The 19,693-nt window shown below is 38.4% G+C and overlaps 1 protein-coding gene across 1 annotated transcript in view; it reads left to right on the forward strand.

Moving 5' to 3' along the window:
• The window catches only part of slit3 (slit homolog 3 (Drosophila)), a 162,489-nt gene that overhangs the window by 133,872 nt on the left and 8,924 nt on the right, over positions 1-19,693 (forward strand). Inside the window, exons 20-32 of the mRNA XM_026281176.1 lie at positions 292-427; positions 964-1,032; positions 1,857-1,928; positions 2,097-2,168; positions 3,689-3,760; positions 4,251-4,414; positions 5,401-5,525; positions 6,910-7,007; positions 9,630-9,769; positions 11,993-12,086; positions 13,187-13,324; positions 14,873-15,107; positions 16,942-17,072. Coding sequence (XP_026136961.1) covers positions 292-427; positions 964-1,032; positions 1,857-1,928; positions 2,097-2,168; positions 3,689-3,760; positions 4,251-4,414; positions 5,401-5,525; positions 6,910-7,007; positions 9,630-9,769; positions 11,993-12,086; positions 13,187-13,324; positions 14,873-15,107; positions 16,942-17,072 — 1,546 coding nt within the window. The remainder of the gene's footprint in view (positions 1-291; positions 428-963; positions 1,033-1,856; positions 1,929-2,096; positions 2,169-3,688; positions 3,761-4,250; positions 4,415-5,400; positions 5,526-6,909; positions 7,008-9,629; positions 9,770-11,992; positions 12,087-13,186; positions 13,325-14,872; positions 15,108-16,941; positions 17,073-19,693) is intronic.

The raw sequence follows: 19,693 nt of genomic DNA on the forward strand, positions 1-19,693 counted from the left end.
GCTTGCAGGAAATGTGGAGCGAGCGAGGCCAAAAGCAATATTTAGCTGCTGATTTTAAACTCCTGTGCACTGTATCAGTTCACAAGCATGTGCTGTAATAATGATACCCGTGTTTGGAGAATGGGCTATTTTCAGTGCACCTGTGCTCTCTCTCTCTCTCTCTCTCTGTCCTCCATTACTTCCTTTTAAAGAATTGATGAGTTTCTATATTAAATCTGTTAGCAACACATATTACATTTTTCTCTTGCATGATGTAAAGGAGCGTTAAATATGCATGTCTTCCTCTCTCAGGTATTGAAGAGAATATCTGTCTGCCGTCGGTTCCTCGCTGTCCCGATTCCTGCTCGTGCTCGGACACCGTGGTGCGCTGTAGTAACCGCGGGCTGCGTTCGCTGCCTAAGGGGATCCCTAAAGATACAACCGAACTGTGAGTTTCTCCTTCCAGCTTCTTCTTTCTCTCTTTTTCAGTTTATAGAAGACAGGTAAGGGTTGGTGCAGTGTCACATCTTGTCGGTAATGGTTCTTGGGTTGTGCAGGAAAACTCCAGCAGGATTGACCTCTTCTCCTGGGTCGTAGTTTTTAGGACAAGACTCTTGCTCACTGACAGACCCCATTATCAAATCGCTTTGATAGCAGACCATGAGTTCCCTATCAAAGCCCCATTATCTGCGTCCTGTCATCTTGCAGTGGAACGGCCTTTTAGCACCTCACAAAGTGGCAAAATTAGGATGAAACTCACCCAAGAGTACATTTTGTACATAAGCAGCCACACTTCATGACCGTTCGGTGGTGCTTTTCTGAAACCTAGCATCACTTCTCTATATCTAGAGCCACTTTGTGGTAATAAGACTATTGCTTTCAATGTAATATTGATTTTTAAGCCTGAAATGATATTTTAAATGAATCTGATTTGTTTGAGGATTGTAGACTTGCCTGTTAACAGGACTTTTCTTATCGTTTCAGATACTTGGAAGGAAACCTCCTCACCTCCGTTCACAAAGAGCTTGCTAATCTGAAACACCTGACACTTCTGTATGTATTTCTCCACTTTTCATTTCAATTCATTGGACACACACTTTTACCTTTAAGGGACCTATTTGTGAATTAAATGCATGCATTTGTATGTTTGTTTTAAGCTTTATTTTTATTTCCTGAACCTGCGGGGATTCATTTAGCAATTTTAGGAAATATGAAGCACCTGTATACACACAAAAGATTTGTTTACAAAAAAAAAAAAAAGGAAAATGTGACATTAAAAACCTGTCCATTGTTTAAGTGCAGTTACTATTAGCAAATATGGTGAAAACTGTAAAGAGTGCATTTTATGTAATTTTACTGTAAAATATTGTTTTGCAAGTAAATCTATGAATGAATGTATAATTTACAATTTCTAATTTTTTTTATCAGCAATGTACATGAAGGTGTTTTATTCAATGTCATGCTTTTAGCTCATGTTTCTTCATGTTTGTGCCATCGTACCCTGATGCTGCTTTTTTCTTTGTTTATATGACCATATGCAGCATTGATATATAAAAATTAGCCATATTTTATAGATAAGGTACAAAGCAAATTTAGTTGATTTTCATGCATTTTTCATGCAACATTCAACCACTTAAGGAAATCAAATATGCAGTAAAATTTACAGTCACCAACATGCCTTCCCATAATCCCTGAAACATTAAAAATGAGTGAGTTTTTTGCAAAAGTTAAGCATGTAATATTTTTTGCAGTAAACGGTTTAGTTTGTAAGCGTGTTTGCATGCTCTGGCTTTGGATTGTGAAGGCATGTTGTAGACGTTGTTCTGAGGGTGTGTGTAATTGAATCTGCTGTGTGTTTGTGTGTGTTTCCTCTGCAGAGACCTCAGTAATAACAGCATCAGTCTTCTTGCACCTCTCACCTTCAGCAATATGACGCAGCTCGCCACCCTGTGAGTAACACAGAGATCCAACAATCAAACACAGTTTCTGTGTCGACAGATGTGTGTGGCAGTGCAGTCATGTGAATGTGATTACTACTGTTGACAGAAATGTTGACATTAAATGAGTGTGTGTTTGTGTCTGTGTCTCACTCATATTCGCTCTCTCTTTCTCTGCAGTATCCTGAGCTATAATCAAATTCGCTGTGTCCCGGTTCATGCATTTGATGGCTTGCGTTCTCTCCGCCTGCTGTAAGACTCCCTTTTGTTTTTCACCTGATGAACCAGCGATCTGCTGCACAGTCACATCAATCTCTCTCTCACACACACACACACACACAGTCACATCAATCTCTCTCTCACACACACACACACACACTCAGTCCCCATGCACCACAACACCTCTGTCAGATCCTAATAACCTGCCTCATGAACATTGGGAGATTACTGCCTGAACAAAGCTGCTTTAGAACAACATGTTCACAGCATAAGCTAGTTCTGAAGGAACGAAGCAATAGATTTTAAGAGCACTTAAGTCCCACAGGGAAAAGGTTTTTTTTTTTGGTTGTATGAAAGTCACATTAAAATGGTCTTGGCAACTTTTTAAGATGCCTTCGTTTATTTTTGTTACTTACCAGACTACTTACAGACTCAAACTCAAAAATACACTGTCATTTTTTTTTTTTTTTTTTTTTAGGTTTTAAATTTAAATAAATCAAAGATTATAGGAATTCAGAAAAAAAAATGTTTCTACATCTATTTTTTCAGTGTATGAAATTTTAAATGATAATATTCTAAGCAGAGTGTAAAATAAGCATGAAGTATTTAAATATTAATTGTGCAAAAATTACCATACCGTTCAAAAGATTGGGAAGTTTTTGTGGAAACCTTGATGTTTTTTATAACACAGAATTTATTCAAATGTATTTGAAATAGAAATCTTTTGTCAGATTTGATTGATTTAATAAAAAGTTAATTTCTTTAAACAAAATCTCTGATTCTAAACCTTTGAATTGTAGTGTATGTGAGAAAAATCTAGGTAAATACCACTTATGAACCAAATTAAAAAAAAAAAAATTGTTATAAAATATTGTACATGTGTTTATGATACTAGAATATGAAAAAGGGAAACATTTCTATTGAAAATATAATTTCCATCACATATTTATTTGGCATCTTGATATGTGATGAAAAAAAATAAAAAAATAAAACATTTGTCCATGCGTAAAAAGTTCTGAGATGCATGTATATTCACTCTTGTAAGTTGTTAGGAGACAAATCAAAGAGTGAGTTTGAAATATGTGCTCATAGTTTAAGATTCATCCTGGGCTGGATAGGTTATCAACACCCTGTGTGCACAGATATGTTAAACAGCCCAAAGGACGCCCACCTTATTCCGGCCCTTTTAAGATTAGTCTGCCAGGCAGTCATCATTGTCACTTTTTAATTTCCCAGAATGCCCCAGGGCCAGTGCTGACGTGGCCTCAAGGTCCCGTAGCTGTCCAATCATGTTCTCAGGTTGCAGTCTGAGTGTGTATGTGTGGGCAGAGTGCCCCGTGATACAACAGGAGAAATTATTAAACAGAACCGACACAGCATACATTGACATCTCAATGCAAATCTGCCGTTCCCACCGGTGTCCTGTAATCTTCACTGAGTGCGGTGAATGACCAGTCCTTTCTTTCTCTATCTCCGTTTGTATTGTGGAAAACAATGGAAGCAACTCCCGGAGCTCCACGCTTTTTCATTTCCTTTCTATTCTTCTCTTTCAGAACCCTCCACGGAAATGACCTTTCAACTATTCCGGAGGGAGCCTTCAGCCACTTGACATCTCTGTCTCATCTGTAAGTGTGTGTGTGTGTGTGTGTAAAAGCATGCTCTCTCTGCCTCTATTAATGATGGACTCCCGGTCTCAAGCTTAGAGACCGACTCAGGTCTTTAGACTCAGTGTTAGTTTTACCTCATTACCGGGTGCAACCTAGAGAGAGAGAGAGCAGCCTTGTGCTCCGCGCTCGGAGACCAAGCCCCACAGGAAATCTTTGTAAATTTTATTACAGCTAAAAGCATCTATTATGGAGGCTTATGGTGGTGCTGTTTTTTTCCTCTCTGGCTGTAGTTCCTATGCCGGTTTGGAGCGGGGTTACTGTAGCTCCTTGTTTCCTCATTGAAAAGAACTGTCAGAAAAAAATCCCCATTGAGGAATAAAGGGCCTGTTGAACTGAATGAAGTGTGTAGTAACCGGAGAAGTTGGCTTTGTAATGAAGAGTTGAAAATACACTAGACTAACGAATCATACTGATATTTTTCAATGCATTTCTGGTTCCTGTGATCCAGGGCTCTAGGTGCGAACCCCCTGTACTGTGACTGCGAGCTGCGCTGGTTGTCTCAATGGGTGAAGGCTGGGTTTAAAGAGCCTGGCATCGCCCGCTGCACTGGACCACCCGACATGGCAGACCGTCTTCTGCTGACCACCCCTCTCAGTCAATTCCAGTGCAAGGGTGAGGATCTTTTCTGTCTTATCTCTTCATAATTAACACATCTGCTGCAGACACATTGAGCCATGGTGCTCATGTGGGAGACACAGGTTTAAATGTGATCTGTGCCATGCACTGGGTCAGTTTCTGCTCTCTTTCTCTCCCTAAATAATATGCTGTCATTTTTCTGTTGTTTCTTTAAGTAAATAATCAGTATGCAAAAAGTAAGCATGAAAAATAAGGTCCAAACTATAATTCGGCAGTTTCCTAATTTACAAAAGCTAAAAGTACATAATTGTACCTTATTTAATACAAAATGGTACATATTGGTACAAGTGTACCACCGCAGTTTAGTACAAATTTTTTTTTTTTTTTTTTTTTTTTTTTTTGATAAATTACATTTTTAGAACAAAACAAGATATTTGAGGGAAAAAAATACTGTAGGGCATGACTTGATTTTATTAAGTTCAGAACAGATTGGATCATGAAAAGTGGACATTACGTACCAGAATGGAGTCAACGGTTTGTGGTTATCCAAAAAGAGCAGTCTTGTTATCAATAACTACATCTTAAAACTTTAAGTTATCAGTTGAGTTATACGTTTTCAGTTCTTTTCATTAACTAAAATAGATAAAATTAGATTTAAAAAAAAAACTTTAAGAACAAGAATTAGAAATGTTGCCTTGAACTGAAAAGTTCAAGTGAAAACTGCACTAAACTAAAAACCTAAAATTGATATAAAATCAAGCTAAATAGAAATATTTACGAAAATCTTAATTAATCAAGAAATAATTAAAACTTAAACTCAAACCTGGAAAAACAAAAGTGAATTCAAAATAATAAATGCATGCTATAACAGTACATAAATATTTTTTTATTTTTTATAGTAATAACATGCACAGAAAATGTGATCAGGTTTGTTTCATGTTGACCTTAATGTCACCTCCATTCACTTTTATTTCTTCTTCCCTTTCTCATTTATACTTCACATTTTGTGTTGTGTGTTTCAGGGCCAGCAGATTTGAATCTGATGTCCAAGTGCGCCCCCTGTCTGGCGACTCCCTGTCAGAACAACGGCACATGTGTGAGTGATGTCACAGGCTCCTACCGCTGCACCTGCCCTTTTGGCTACAAGGTGAGTGAACATCCACCACCCCAAATACAGCACATCCTCATGCACGTGTGTACAGAATATTCCTATGAGTTATGTGCTTCATTACATGCAAGAGAGCCTCATCATCCATCTTCCCGACGCTGAACTCACTGTCTCTGATGTTTCTTGATTAGTTCCTATTGTACTCAGGCTGCAGTTGTTTGTGTAGGGGATGCTCGGTGGTGTGACCTTGGCGGTGGGGTCTTGGGCTGTGGCCAAATGCATTACACGAGATTTGAAGAATGTGAGCTGCTCTTCATAGGCAGTTTATACAAAGACAAGCTGCTGTGTGCAATGATAAGTGTGACCGGATGGGAAAATTATAATTATTTATGAATTATTAAATGATCAGATTGCGGATGCATATACGAAAACCAATTGAAAACCCAAGCGAACCAAAGTTTTATATAAAACAGACTCGGTTGCATGGCCAATGTGTGTGTGTGTGTGTGTCCGGGATGCAGCGCGCAATCATTACCCTTTTGTTTGGTTATGGGATTCCTGTCAGTGTTGTTCTGTTGAAGAACAGATAAGAGCTTAACCCTTTGCACCCCCTACAAGACCGAACCAATGAGCTCTTTTAATTAAAACCGCAGCTCTCAAGGTCATTTGCAGGTGTTCATCCGTCCTCGAAGTAAGTGAAGATTGATTCGAATGTTCAAGAGTACTGAATTAAGTCAAACATGAGACCAAAAAAAGAAGAAGAAAAACAGATACTCAGAGAGAAAGAAAACAGACATATGGGCCCTTTGAGGAGAGCAGAGGAAACAGGCATATCTGTGGCAAAAGCCTTTGTCTGAAATTGAAATAGACAGTGTTAGTCACGGAGTTACAGCCCCGGAGTGTAAAAGGATCAGGACAAGACATATATCATCCATAAACCATGATATTAAACTAAACTCGGCTCTGGGCCTGGATATAGAAATAGTAAACAAACAAGACTTTTACATTAGCTGAGGAAAATCTGAGTGGTGCAAAACGAGTTAATATGTTCTGAGTGTTTTTGTTATGTTGCTATGTGGTTGCTAGGGTGTTCTGGATGGTAGTTAAAGGTTAAGGGATTAAAACAGATTTCCTAATTATAAGTATGAGCAACAATGACCATAGAAAGCACCACTAATCATTGGCTTTAATGTCCACTCCTTAACCCTGTTTGAAAGGTAAATTGCGGTTAACATTTAAGTTGACATTTTACACAGAACTCATTACGTAATACTGTAGATGATGGCTTTTTATTCCTTTAACCGCTTCACCTTTGAAAGTATCCATCTGATTGTGACCTTTGTCTCAGTATGTAGGGTCAGACATGTTAAAACCTAAGCTCTTTGTTTCTTCATCCATGCTCATAGGCTTTCTCTTTCCTTAGGGTCGTAACTGTGAGATCCCCATTAACGCCTGCATCAGCCTGCCGTGTGTTAATGGAGGCACATGCCACCTCACACCTGGACTGGACGGACACTACAGGTACATTCAGAACTGTAGAAATGATATTCTGTCAGCCATCGAATAGCTTGGAAGTTGTTGGACCTGTGGCCTGAAATGTTGAGTTTTGGTCTGAATGTAGTCTGCACAGTGTTTACACTATCGCTATGAATACAAGTTTCAAAAAGGATATAAATAAGATTTAAAAACTGAAATGATTTGTTAAAATGCACGTCTGGGGAAAATCTGTGTATTAAAAATGTAAAGCTTGTAACACCCCTGGACATTTGAAAGAAGCAAGAGACAGGCAGATTGTTGTAATGGCACAATAAATGTCCCCCGTGTCCTATAAATCACCCAGCAACTTTGGTAATGTCACGTTAGGCCTCTGTTCAATTTTTGTAGGGCAGCCGCTTCACATCCAGCAGGAGCAGAGTTGCACAATGACTTAACAAAAAAACTGCAAATGAGTCCAGAGATTTGTGTGTTTTTATGTGTCTGGGGGTGGAATATATCGGTTGCTGGCATAGTTTCTGAGAGTTGGCAGCCAGAGGGCAGGGACTGGGTGGAATGGTACAGATGGGTGTGGGCTCTGCTAAACATTGAGATAAGTTTTACTGCTGTTGCTCAACAAGTCACCATGGAGATGGAGGTTTATCAAACACTGAGCCTCAGTCACTGATGGATCTGACCTATAAGTCTTTCGGATAGCAACAGGAAGCCAAAACAACAGAGAAAAATGGAATTTCAGCAGGTAATTTGCGGTGGTGTAATTGAAACCAGCTCATCTGAGTCCCAGTGAAGACCGAACCAGAACAGAGTCGAGTTTGAGTCAAGAGTGAGATCAGAAGAGGGTCGAGTCTGATTCAGGACTGAGACCAGAAAAAAATTAAGTCTGAATAATGATTGAGATCAAAAGAGGGTTGAGTCTGAGTCACAAGTGAAAACAGAAGAGAGATTGAGTCTGAATCAAGATCGAGATCAAAAGAGGGTTGAGTCTGATTCAAGACCCGAAAGAGGATTGAGTCGGAGTCACAAGTGAAAACAGAAGAGAGGCTGAGTCTGAATCAAGATCAAGATCAAAAGAGGGTTGAGTCTAAGTCACAAGTGAAAACAGAAGAGAGATTGAGTCTGAATCAAGATCGAGATCAAAAGAGGGTTGAGTCTGATTCAAGACCCGAAAGAGGATTGAGTCTGAGTCACAAGTGAAAACAGAAGAGATTCTGAGTCTGAATCAAAATTGAGATCAAAAGAGGGTTGAGTCTGATTCAAGACCCGAAAGAGGATTGAGTCTGAGTCACAAGTGAAAACAGAAGAGAGGCTGAGTATGAATCAAAATTGAGATCAAAAGAGGGTTGAGTCTGATTCAAGACCCGAAAGAGGATTGAGTCTGAGTCACAAGTGAAATCAGAAGAGAGACTGAGTCTGAATCAAGATCGAGATCAAAAGAGGGTTGAGTATGAGTCACAAGTGAAAACAGAAGAAAGATTGAGTCTGAATCAAGATCGAGATCAAAAGAGGGTTGAGTCTGATTCAAGACCTAAAAAAGAGTAGAGTCAGAGTCACAAGTGAAAACAGAAGAGATTGAGTCTGAATCGAGACAAAGACCAGAAGAAGGTCAAGTGTGAGTCAGGGCCAAGACCAGAATCCATTGAGTCTGAATCAAAATCGAGATCAAAAGAGGGTTGAGTCTGATTTTAGGGTTGAGTCTGAGTGAAAACAGAAGTGAGATTGAGTCTGAATCGAAATCGAGATCAAAAGAGGGTTGAGTCTGAGTCACAAGTGAAAACAGAAGAGAGATTGAGTTTGAATCAAGATTGAGACCAAAAAATTATCAAATTTGAGTTAAGACTAAGATTATAAGAGAGTCACGTCTGAGTCTAGACCGAGACCAGAAGTGGGCTGATTTTGGTTAAAGACTAAGACCAGAAAAGGGTTGAGTCTGAGTCCTCATGCTCCCAGCAGGACAAGACCAATAAAATTAAAATATGATTTTGAACCCTGACTCGAGGACCAAGACCATCAAAATATAGTCTTGGACTCATATTCAATGACCAAGAAAATATGGCTCAGACTCAAGGACCAAAACAGTCATGGACTCCAGGAGCATTTTGACTCAGACTCAAATGAGCTGGTTCTTCCATCATCTAGTCACCATTATATTGCTTGTTTTTGACAGAACAAAATGAGATGTTTACCAAAATGTTTAGGCTGCTCTTTTCCTTCAAGAAAGTGGATGGTGACCAGTAGCTGTCATGCTTAATAGCTTAGAAAAGGACAGTCTGTGCTATAAAAGTGAGTCCAGGTTTATTCGGTGTCTCAAGATCTTCTTCCAAAAACCCAATATTCTCAATAAACAAGAACATATAGAGTGTTATAAATTTACCAGCACCATCATTAGTGGCTGAACTATTGTTACTGCATGTTAAAACCAAAACTCAAAGTGCTCCTGTTGGCTGTGAGCAGTGCACTAATGAAGGATGTTGGATTGACATTTAAAGACCAAACAATGAGACATGAATGGCAACAAATGACACTGTTCTGGCTCCGTCTGGCAGTATCAGGGTGTTACCCAACAGAGCTAAATCACTGAAACCCACAAGTTTCCATTTGTTCTAACATTTGAAGTATTGATCCTTGTCCTGTGCCTTCCCATTCCTCTAGCTGTGTGTGTCCGCCTGGGTACGAGGGCCAGCAGTGTGAGCTGAATCCTGATGACTGTGAAGACAACGACTGTGAGAATAACTCCACCTGTGTGGACGGCATCAACAACTACACCTGCGTCTGCCCTCCGAACTACAGAGGTACCAGTTAAAGCTCATTAAGCCAGACAATAAATGCATTCAGAATGCATTCAGACTCTTTGTTACCATTTTCTTAGTCATATTGCCCTACTTGTCCATCTTAGTCTTACCACAATGAGGCCATTTCACTGGCAAGACTGCGCCAATTTCATTTATATCCTCCAGCCACAACTGAGGTGGCTAAGAAAACATTAAGAAACCAAAATAATATACATGTTAAGACTGGTAGTGGGCAGTTTTACTAAACAAACCCGTTTTTGACAGAAGTCCTGACCAGGCAGATTTAAAGTTCAGCTGTTGTTAAAACTGTCTGTTTATTTCCACTTCAGATCTGCCAAGTGCTGTCCAGTGGCACCACTGCTCTTGTTCTCTCTTCTTTTCCTCAAAATAGGAAGTGCAACTGCTCCTAGCGGGCCCTGTCATTATAACGGCATTCCTCTTTGCCCACCTCCCTTGGAGCGGGTGCAGTTGGTGTAGAGAGTGTGTACTTGCTGCGGTATAAGCCTGGCCACATCCTTAAGCTTGTAGGGCACACACAGCTGCCCGCTTAAAGAGCACAGTCTTAAAAACTGAGTTTTAAACCAAGCAAGAGAAAAAAGTTATTGCTCAGAGGTTGATCTTAATGGAGTTCTCAGTTGCGTTTCATGAAAGTATCATCTTTGGCTCTTATTTAACAAAAATCTAATTCGTGATTTTTCCTGCATGCAGTTGAAGTATGTAGTGCTCTTCAATTGTACCAGAATGGCTATAGATCAGACTCTCAACATAGAATATATTTTTTCATTAGTTTCATATTAAAAGTATGTACTGTATTTATGTGGGTGAAATGAAAGGGGAGAAGGAAGGTTGAAGATTTAATATACAGTACAGATGATGTTTTCTATTGTTTTAACTTTTTGCCCATAGACATTGTGGGCTTGTATTGTTATATTTTACATTTGTATTGGGGCTTATATATTATTTAAAAAAAATCATACATTATTGCTAAATGTTTGAGGATTTTTAATTTTGATACAAATTAACACTTTTATTCAGCAAGGATGCATTAAATTGATAAAAAGTGACAGTGAAGACATTTATAATGTTTGAAACGATTTCTATTTTAAAAAATTCTGTTCTTTTTCAGAATATTAGAATGCTTTCTTAAGGATGTGACACTTCAAATTGAAGAAATGGCTGTTAAATATATATTTAAATTGTAATTATTTGTGCTAATATTTCATAACAATGCATTTCACAACACAGTCTTTTTGACCAAATACATGCAGTCTTCTTTTTAGAGCATTAAAAAAACCAACCCCAAACTTGAAATGTAAAGTAAGCATATACCAACAAAAGAAATGTTCCAAAATCTCATTATACCCCAAACAAAGCAAGGCAATTTGGTGCTTCATTCCTTGTTTAATGTTGAATCTCCACACTTTGCCAAGGGTGAAGTCTTCCTTCTCAATTCTCTTTGTATTTCTGCATCTCAGTTTTGTATTTTAACATTTGAGGATTGTTCTGTATTAACGTCAGTCAGCACAAATCTTCCCACCAACATCCAGAATTATTTTAAGAAGCCACAGCTTGAGCTTGTGAGGTGGATGGAGGAAACATCAGCTGTAGACACCGACTGCACTGATTCCCTGAAGAACACTCACAGTTGCTGTAGAAAGGGTCTAGAGGAAATTGGCCTGGCAGCAGACCACCTAAACCTGTCTCAAGGGTCTGAGCACGGAGAGGGTACATCTCTTTCTGAGCTGCTGCTGTGCCATGCAACTAACAACACCAGTGCAAGTGTGCTAGACAGGAAGTACTGGGAATCTGGTTGAATGAGTGCAGGGATGTGGAGGTTGGATTAGACCCAGTATGGCCTGTTGCAGAGCCAGACGTCCTACAGCAGGTGGACGGGAACAGGGAACGTATTGAAGTTTCTGGTTGGCAGTGATTTAGTGCCTTAGAGTAGATCCTGCTGAGCTGTGTGCTCTAGAAAGACTTTGCCATCACACAAAGATGTTTTCAGTTGAGCCTAGAGGAGAAAAAGCCTCACACAGTCTAAATGCTGGCAGATGGTGTAAGGGGCGAAAACACCTCGAGGAGGGTCGTGACACACATGTTGTATATTCAGTCAAAGAGTTGCTTCACCCGTAGACATCAGAGGCCCTGAGTGTTTCAGCATGTGATAAAACTCCGAATGCAACTGTTAGAGTCATCTGTTCCTTCTCTTTGTGTGTCTCTAAGGTGATCTGTGTGAGGAGGTGATTGACCCCTGTCTGCCCGGGTTTGACCTCTGCCAACACGACTCCAAGTGTGTTCCCCTCAGTAAGGGCTACAGGTGAGTGTGTGAGCTCCTCTGGTCAGAACTTCACACAGAAGACAACATGAGCTGCCTGTAATAGAGCAACTGTCGGGTTCTGGAAGTAGCATTTTCTCTCCGTTAGGAAAGTGAGTTTAATAATTCAAGACAGACCTGTTGTGAGCTCTGAGGATATATGCTGTTCTTCAAACCAACTGCTCACATTAATGCAACTTATTTTTAAAATAATAATGCTTAATAGCAGAATTTGTGATGGAAAAACTTACCACGATGCTGATGAAATTCATGTGTACACACACACACACACACACACACACACATATATATAAGTGTGTGTGTGTGTGTGTGTCTGTGTCTGTGGGCATGTTTTTGTGTCATATCAGGACACAACTCTGTATAATGACATGGGTATGACACAGGTATTACAAGGAGAGGGTGACTTATGAGGACATAACCCATGTCCCCATTTTTCAAAACGCTTATAAATCATACAGAATGAGTTTTTTTTGAGAAAGTAAAAATGCACATATTTCCTGTGAGGGTTAGGGTTAGGTGTAGGGTTGGTGTAGGGCCATAGAATATACAGTTTGTACAGTATAATAGCCATTACACCTATGTGATGTGTGTGTGTGTGTATATATATATATATATATATATATATATATATATATATATATATATATATATATATATATATATATATATATATATATATATATATACATTTGAAATTAGTTTTTGTTCTTTGCTGAAAAAAATGTTAACAAACAACAATTATAAATTAATAGATTTTAATTTCAATTAGCAATGCTTTATGGGATTGTAGTTCTTTCACTCGCTAAAACTGGACAGAACATACTTTGTCTTTGTTTACTTTTCATATACTTCTTTGATTGGCTTGGTTTATGTCTTCAACAAATAACTTTTTCCAAATGCTTAAAAAAGCAAAAAGTATTTTGCAAGCAATGTTGCTGAAAAAGTGGGTGGGCACTGATGCACTCTATAGTTGATCTCACTATCACTGCCAAGTAGTTAACAGTGTTTTTTGTTAGGACACCCCCTTTTGCTAGTAATTTTTTTTAGCATCTAAACTGTTGTTGGTGTTGTTTTTCCTTCAGGTGTGAATGTTTGCCGGGTTATGTTGGCCAGCACTGTGAGCAGGATTACAACGACTGTCTGGAGAACAAATGCCAGCACGGAGCAGAGTGTAATGACGCCATCAACGGATACACGTGTGTGTGCAAGGAGGGGTTCAGGTGAGACTCAGTGTTCACACTCACACGCTTGCATTTCCTTGCACGCAGTATAGAATTCAGTTAAACTGCTAAAGACTAATCCGAACTAATCAATACCATCATAATATTTTAATAGTAATATTATATAGTATATTAATATAAAATGCATTTGAATGTTAATATTTAAGTTTTATTATATTTTAAATAGTAATAATACTTAAATATGAAAACTTTTGATGAATATTGACCCTGAAATTTTTTTATTTATTTTTTTATAAATCAATCAATAATCTACTTATTCCTTTTATTCATAATTTCCCCTTTTTCCCTCTTCACAATTGCATCTGCAAAAGTGAAAGTAGGTTAGAAATCAATCAAAAAGCATGCACATACATTTCTGATAGCTAGGATACTTGCACACCTGTGTTCATTATGATTATGAAAGGCTTGATAGATGATGCAAACATATACACGCTTACACACATACACAGCAGGCTTCTGTTGGTCCTTTGTTATATGATAGTGTGTAGTTAAACCTGACACGCACAGACGATGAATAGCCATATGGCTAATTATAACATTAGGGTGTGTGTGTGTGTGTGTGGCATTGTACAGAAGAACAATAGCTCTCTCCTCAGCATCCCTCACTCCACTACAGCTACTAATTAAGGGCCTGATGGTGTCTTGAGCCCCGCATTAATCTGCCTTACCACCCGTCCTGACACTCTATCAATATTCTAACACTGTCTCCATCTCTTTTGTGAATTAGATGTAAGAAAGAAAGAAAGAAGTGCTTAAAAATTGCTTAAATTGTTTCCAGTAATATACTATACTAATATAATATTCAGTAATAATATAGGCATTTGATGGTATAAAAGCTTTTATCATTGTATATAATCACAGAATAGAAATGAGTTGCAATTGTTATATTATAACAGGTATAATAAGCAAAACTATACATTTTTGTGTGTTGCTTTATTGCTTAAAGTGAAAAAGAATTATAGTTTATATGCAATAGGTAATAATTTACAACAAGGTCTCATTAGTAAATGTTAGTTAATGCATTCATTAACATTATGTGAAATTGCTACATTTGTTACACAAGGTATCTGTTAATGTTACAGAAGAATGTTACTATTAGTTAAAAAAAATACAACTGAATTTTCCTAGTGTTCTTAGAATGCGTTTGAAAAATCAGAGTGATGTATAATCATTTACAGTATTTGAAGTGTCCACGATTACGATATCATGCATGTTTATTATTACGATATTATTATTATTTTGTATCGGCACATGTCTATAAAATACTTAATATTCAAGAAGGTTTTCTGAAGGATTGTGTGGCTGAAAATTCAGCTTTACATCACAGGAATAAATTACATTTTATTACATATATTCAAATAGAAAATTGTCACTTTAAACTAAAAATATTTCACATTATTATTACTTTACTGTATTGTTCATCGAATAAATGCAGCCCTAGTGAGCATAAAAGATGTCTTTTAAAAACAGTAAAAAAAAATCCTAATTACTCCAAACTTTTGACCCTCACGCTCTCTCTTTCCTTAGTGGGCTGTTCTGTGAGACTCCTCCACCAATGATAATACTCCAGAAGACGAGTCCATGTGATCAATCTTACTGTCAGAATGGAGCGCAGTGTCTGGTCGTGGAGGGAGAGCCTGTGTGCCGCTGTCCACTTGGCTCCAAGTGTCATAAGATGGTCACAGTGCACTTCCTTGGCAAAGATACCTATCTGGAGCTCTCAGGCGCCAAGATCCGACCACCCATGCACATATCCCTCCAGGTATGCCTGTAACCACTTCCTGTAATGCTTAACAAAGGATCCCAGATCAGTTTCTGTAATACAGACCCCACATATCTCCCGAACTCACATCTGCTGCCACGAGAAGCGATCTGTCTCTCTGTCGAGGTCTGTTTTCATCCACGGTGGCTGGTCTAAGCCAGCTTTGGCCTCTCTGACATTATGAGAATGTCACCTCTTGTCCACCTGCGTGAATAATTCTTCTCCTGAGGACATATATTATGGTAATAGAGGTTGAGCCGGCTGTTATCCGTAGCAATCAGGGGCCCTGCGTAACCGCTAGATCTCCTACAAATGATCCCATCTTCTCACCGTCGAGAGGGCACACTAATGTTAATTAAAGTAGGAGAAATGAAAAAGAGCTCAGTGGCTGTTTATCTCCTTGTGGACGTCAGCATCTCTACTTTTCGGGTTTCTCCGAGAGGCTTTGTGAGTTAAGTAATGGTGCTTTCTAAAACAAGTCTGAGTTTTTGGCAAGAAGATAACATAGACAATGAGGTTTTAAAAAGAAAATGTGCATACAGTATCTATGATTCGTGAATGTTTATTTATTTTTTCATTAATCACAAGTCTAAAATTCATGCCTGATTTTTTTTGTTTTAAAATTAACCAGTTATTTTAAAATACTGCAAAAATTTGTGAAGGAATCCAAATACCATATTCATAGAGTATTACAAAAAAAAAAAAAAAAAACATTGGTATTTTCCTCGAAATATTTCCTCTGTATTTCATTGCATGTATGTTTACTATTCATTAAATTTACATTTAGCATGTAGCTAAATTTAGCATTAAAAAAAGAGTAAAGAAACAAGTAATATATTCAAAATAAATGTATTTCACACAGTATAGTTCAAATCTATTAACATAATTACTGATATATCTTTTGAGATTTACTGATATAAAAATTATAATTAAACTTTATTTGGAGTACTACTTGTGCCCAATCCACATTTCTTAATAATGAGCCTAAAATGTGTCATAATGTCACTATTTATTGATGGATATTTAATCTTTGTGTAATAAAAGTCTTTAAATGCAAGATATTTAATGTGTGCCTGAAGCATACTTGCAGTAGTTCCACTTTAACACAATCTTTTATTTTTAAAATGAATATCGGTAAAAATCGGTATCGGTTTTTGGTCCAGTTGTTGTCCATTATCATAGGAACTGATAAATATTTTAAGTCAAATTAAAGAGAATGACATTCCATCATTGCACTTTCTGAATATTTTACAGCTTTCGCTCTGTTGGTGTTAACAGGCCCTAGAAGGCAACACTCTCGGGAACTGCAAATATAGAAAAGCAATCAAATTAGGTTGCTTTTTTTATTTCTAGCACTCTTAGTAAAACTGTGCTAAACAGCGTTAATGACTTGGTCCTCCTGTGACATATCCACTGACAGAAACCGAATACAGGGACACATTAACGGCTCATATGCCTCCAGGGTGTGAATGTGAGCAGTCCACTTGGTGTCAACTGATGTGTAGATGGGCTTCCACACTCCATAAGCCATCATCTGCTCTTTTCTTTCCTCTCGTCCTAGTGCTTATATATAAACATGAGCTGTTTTCCATCACAGCTTGCTCGCAGGCGTTCCATTTGCTGCCCTCGACTAAACAGGGAGTTAAGTGTCAGGCCTGCAGCGGATCTCTCTCGGTGTGCATGTCGTATTGAAATAGTGTGCTTATCACTCACTCTTGATTGTTTTGTACATCCTTCTTTTACCCTTCCACCTCAATCTTCAGAAGCCTTCCTTCTGTTTTCCTTCACTGATCTTTTGCTGTCTCTTTCCCATTACCCCTCTCTTTCTTTGTAGGTAGCCACAGATAAGGACAATGGCATTCTGTTGTATAAAGTGGACGAAGACCCACTCGCCCTAGAGCTGTACCAGGGACACATACGTTTGATTTATGATGTTGCCAAGTACCCCCCAACCACAGTGTACAGGTGAGGTTACGGCACATACACACACTTTGTATGACATATTTTAAAGAAAGAGACACTATCATTTAAAAAAAAAACACCTGTAGGGGCAGTAGAAAGAGACATCTTTGTACTAGGGATGTGCAATATAGACAAAAAAATTATATCTCTAAATTGTGGGAATTTTTTTTTTTTCAATAATGATAATTAGTGCATTTTATGTTGAAACCTTGGCAGGTTTAGGCCTGTCATGGATAAATAAATATGACACTAAAACCACCAGTAGGTGGCAACAATTCCCTGTTTGTATGATTGACTCATTGAGTCATTCATTTAAACGATTCAATCAAAACAGCTGATTGATTTAGAAATTAAACAGGTGGCTGTCTATATGACTGAATGATTGAATCATTCAAACGATTCATTCCAAACAGAGGATTATTTGAAAGCAGTTGATTCAAGCTACTGTCTTTATGAATGGATCATTGAATCATTGACTCAAAAGGTGAGTAATATCTTATGAATATAAAAATGGGGTTATGGATACTGAGATTATTGCAAGGCATTTTAACTGCGTTCTAGTTGGCATCATCATGTTTTTTTTTTTTTTTTTTTTTTTTTTTTTGCATGTATTGTTTAAACAACAGTTATAATATTATCACAGATGATAAATTTCCCACACCCTAACTTTTGTACCTTATTTACCTCTAAAAAAAGCGGTCACTCTAAGGTACTGCTATGAACCTTTTAGGGGTAGGTAAACTACAGAGTTGTCTTTTAAAGGTAATTCACCACTGACAAGATTGGCTTTCAACAAAACTTGGCAGTGTATCAGTAAAAAGGCCATTTTTTAATAGGTGCTACATGAGAAACAGAGAAAAAGCGCTCTTGCCAAAAACACCCATAATGCACTGGGCTCAAACCGACTGTCCATTAGTGGGAATACAAAATGCCTTGAGGTGAAAGTTCATTAAAATGGACTTAAATCTAATTCATAAATAGTTATAATATAATATATATTATAGACCTGCTGTTATGTATAATATAATTGAAAATGGTTTTACCCCATATTTGTGTATACTATGTATATTTGTGTTAATTAGAGCATTGCATTGTGAACTACAACATGCTAACAGCAGATCCAGTTGCAGTGTGCCTCACATGAGGAATGTTATTTGTGGCTTCCTATGTAGAACATTCCAAATTAGTCACTTAAGAAGTTCCATTTTAGTTACGAAGCTCTCTAAGAAATCAGCTGCCTCGGTTGCTCACCAGGTTTTGTAACAGACCCACAAACACAATCACACTTCTGTTCTACACAGTCAATAAACTCATACAGCCAGCTGTTTTTGCAGCACCATAATCTAAATAGACATATACCACTCTAAATTATTTCAAAACATCAAACATACACAGTCATTCATCTTCCATAAAAATGACGGCCCCCTGCTCACATCCAGAACAGTTCAGGGTGAAAAAGCTGCATTTGCGGGTAAGTTTGCTCACCGTTCTCAGGGAGTTTGAATCCCTGTAAGCTTGTGGCACATCATAAAACCATACAGGAGGCCTGGGTTTACACGACATGCTTGAAGCAAGCTCTCACCGAGTTCCCATGTGAATGCTTCTGTGCTGCAGCGCATGGTTTCTATGCTCACTGGAGCCCTCATAAACACAGAGCTCTTAGCCCTCACCTCCTGCCCTCTCAGCGACAACAGACTTGTTGAGTCTGGTGTAGATTGTGCCTGACTCCGGGCCTGGTGGGTCACTGCGGATGTCATTAAGCGAGCAAGGCTGTGTAATGGGTTTCAAGAGCCCAGATTCAAGCTTTCAAATCCAGTCTGCACACAAACCCAATGACAGCGCACAGTTTCAAAGCATTTCGAGATAGAAATCAGTGTCTTTGTCTATAAAGAATGGGTATGTGCCATCTCTCAGAGTCTCTGGCATCTTTTTCATCTGCGTCTGTAGAAGTAGAGCGTGAACATTTGTGACTGGCAACTGTTTTAGCAGGCAGTAGATGTGAACAGCGGTGAGCTGGGTGCTCAGGCCGTGTCTGCCTTCTTGATGACTTTGTATTGATCCAGTGCCTTCTGTTGCTGCTGCAGAGGGCCACTCTTCACTTCTGCCTGCAGCAAGGGCTGAATCGATTGCTCTATGAGGGAGACACAGCATGAAAAATAACGTTTCAATCAGATTCCTTGACTTTGTGAACTGAGAATACATGCACTTAATTCCAGTGTCTCTAGTAGTAAATGCAAGCATGCATTTAGAGCATTTTTTTTTTTTGGAAAGAGATAAAAGGAACAGACTATTGTTTCAAGTTGCAGCCTTCATGGAATACACCAGGCAGCTACATTCTATGTAGTTAACAGAGATACAAGAACAGCTTCTCCTTGAAAGGAGAATGAACAAAATCTCCAATGGCATCATTAATTTAGCTAAACCCTGCTTAAGAGTTGTGTTTTCAGGGCTGAATAAAAGACGGATACAGCTGTACAGTTGTCGGGCTACCGAGGGTGTGCTGTGGGCGGAGCTATAGAGTCATGAGCATGCAAAGCTTTTGAGTAGCAATCGCCTGCAAGCTTTGAAATCGACACAAATAAAACGAAGACAAAACATTTATTGAATTAAACAACGGCTAATGA

This window comes from Carassius auratus, chromosome 14 (assembly GCF_003368295.1).
Source record: "Carassius auratus strain Wakin chromosome 14, ASM336829v1, whole genome shotgun sequence".
NCBI classification, from domain to species: Eukaryota; Metazoa; Chordata; class Actinopteri; order Cypriniformes; family Cyprinidae; genus Carassius; species Carassius auratus.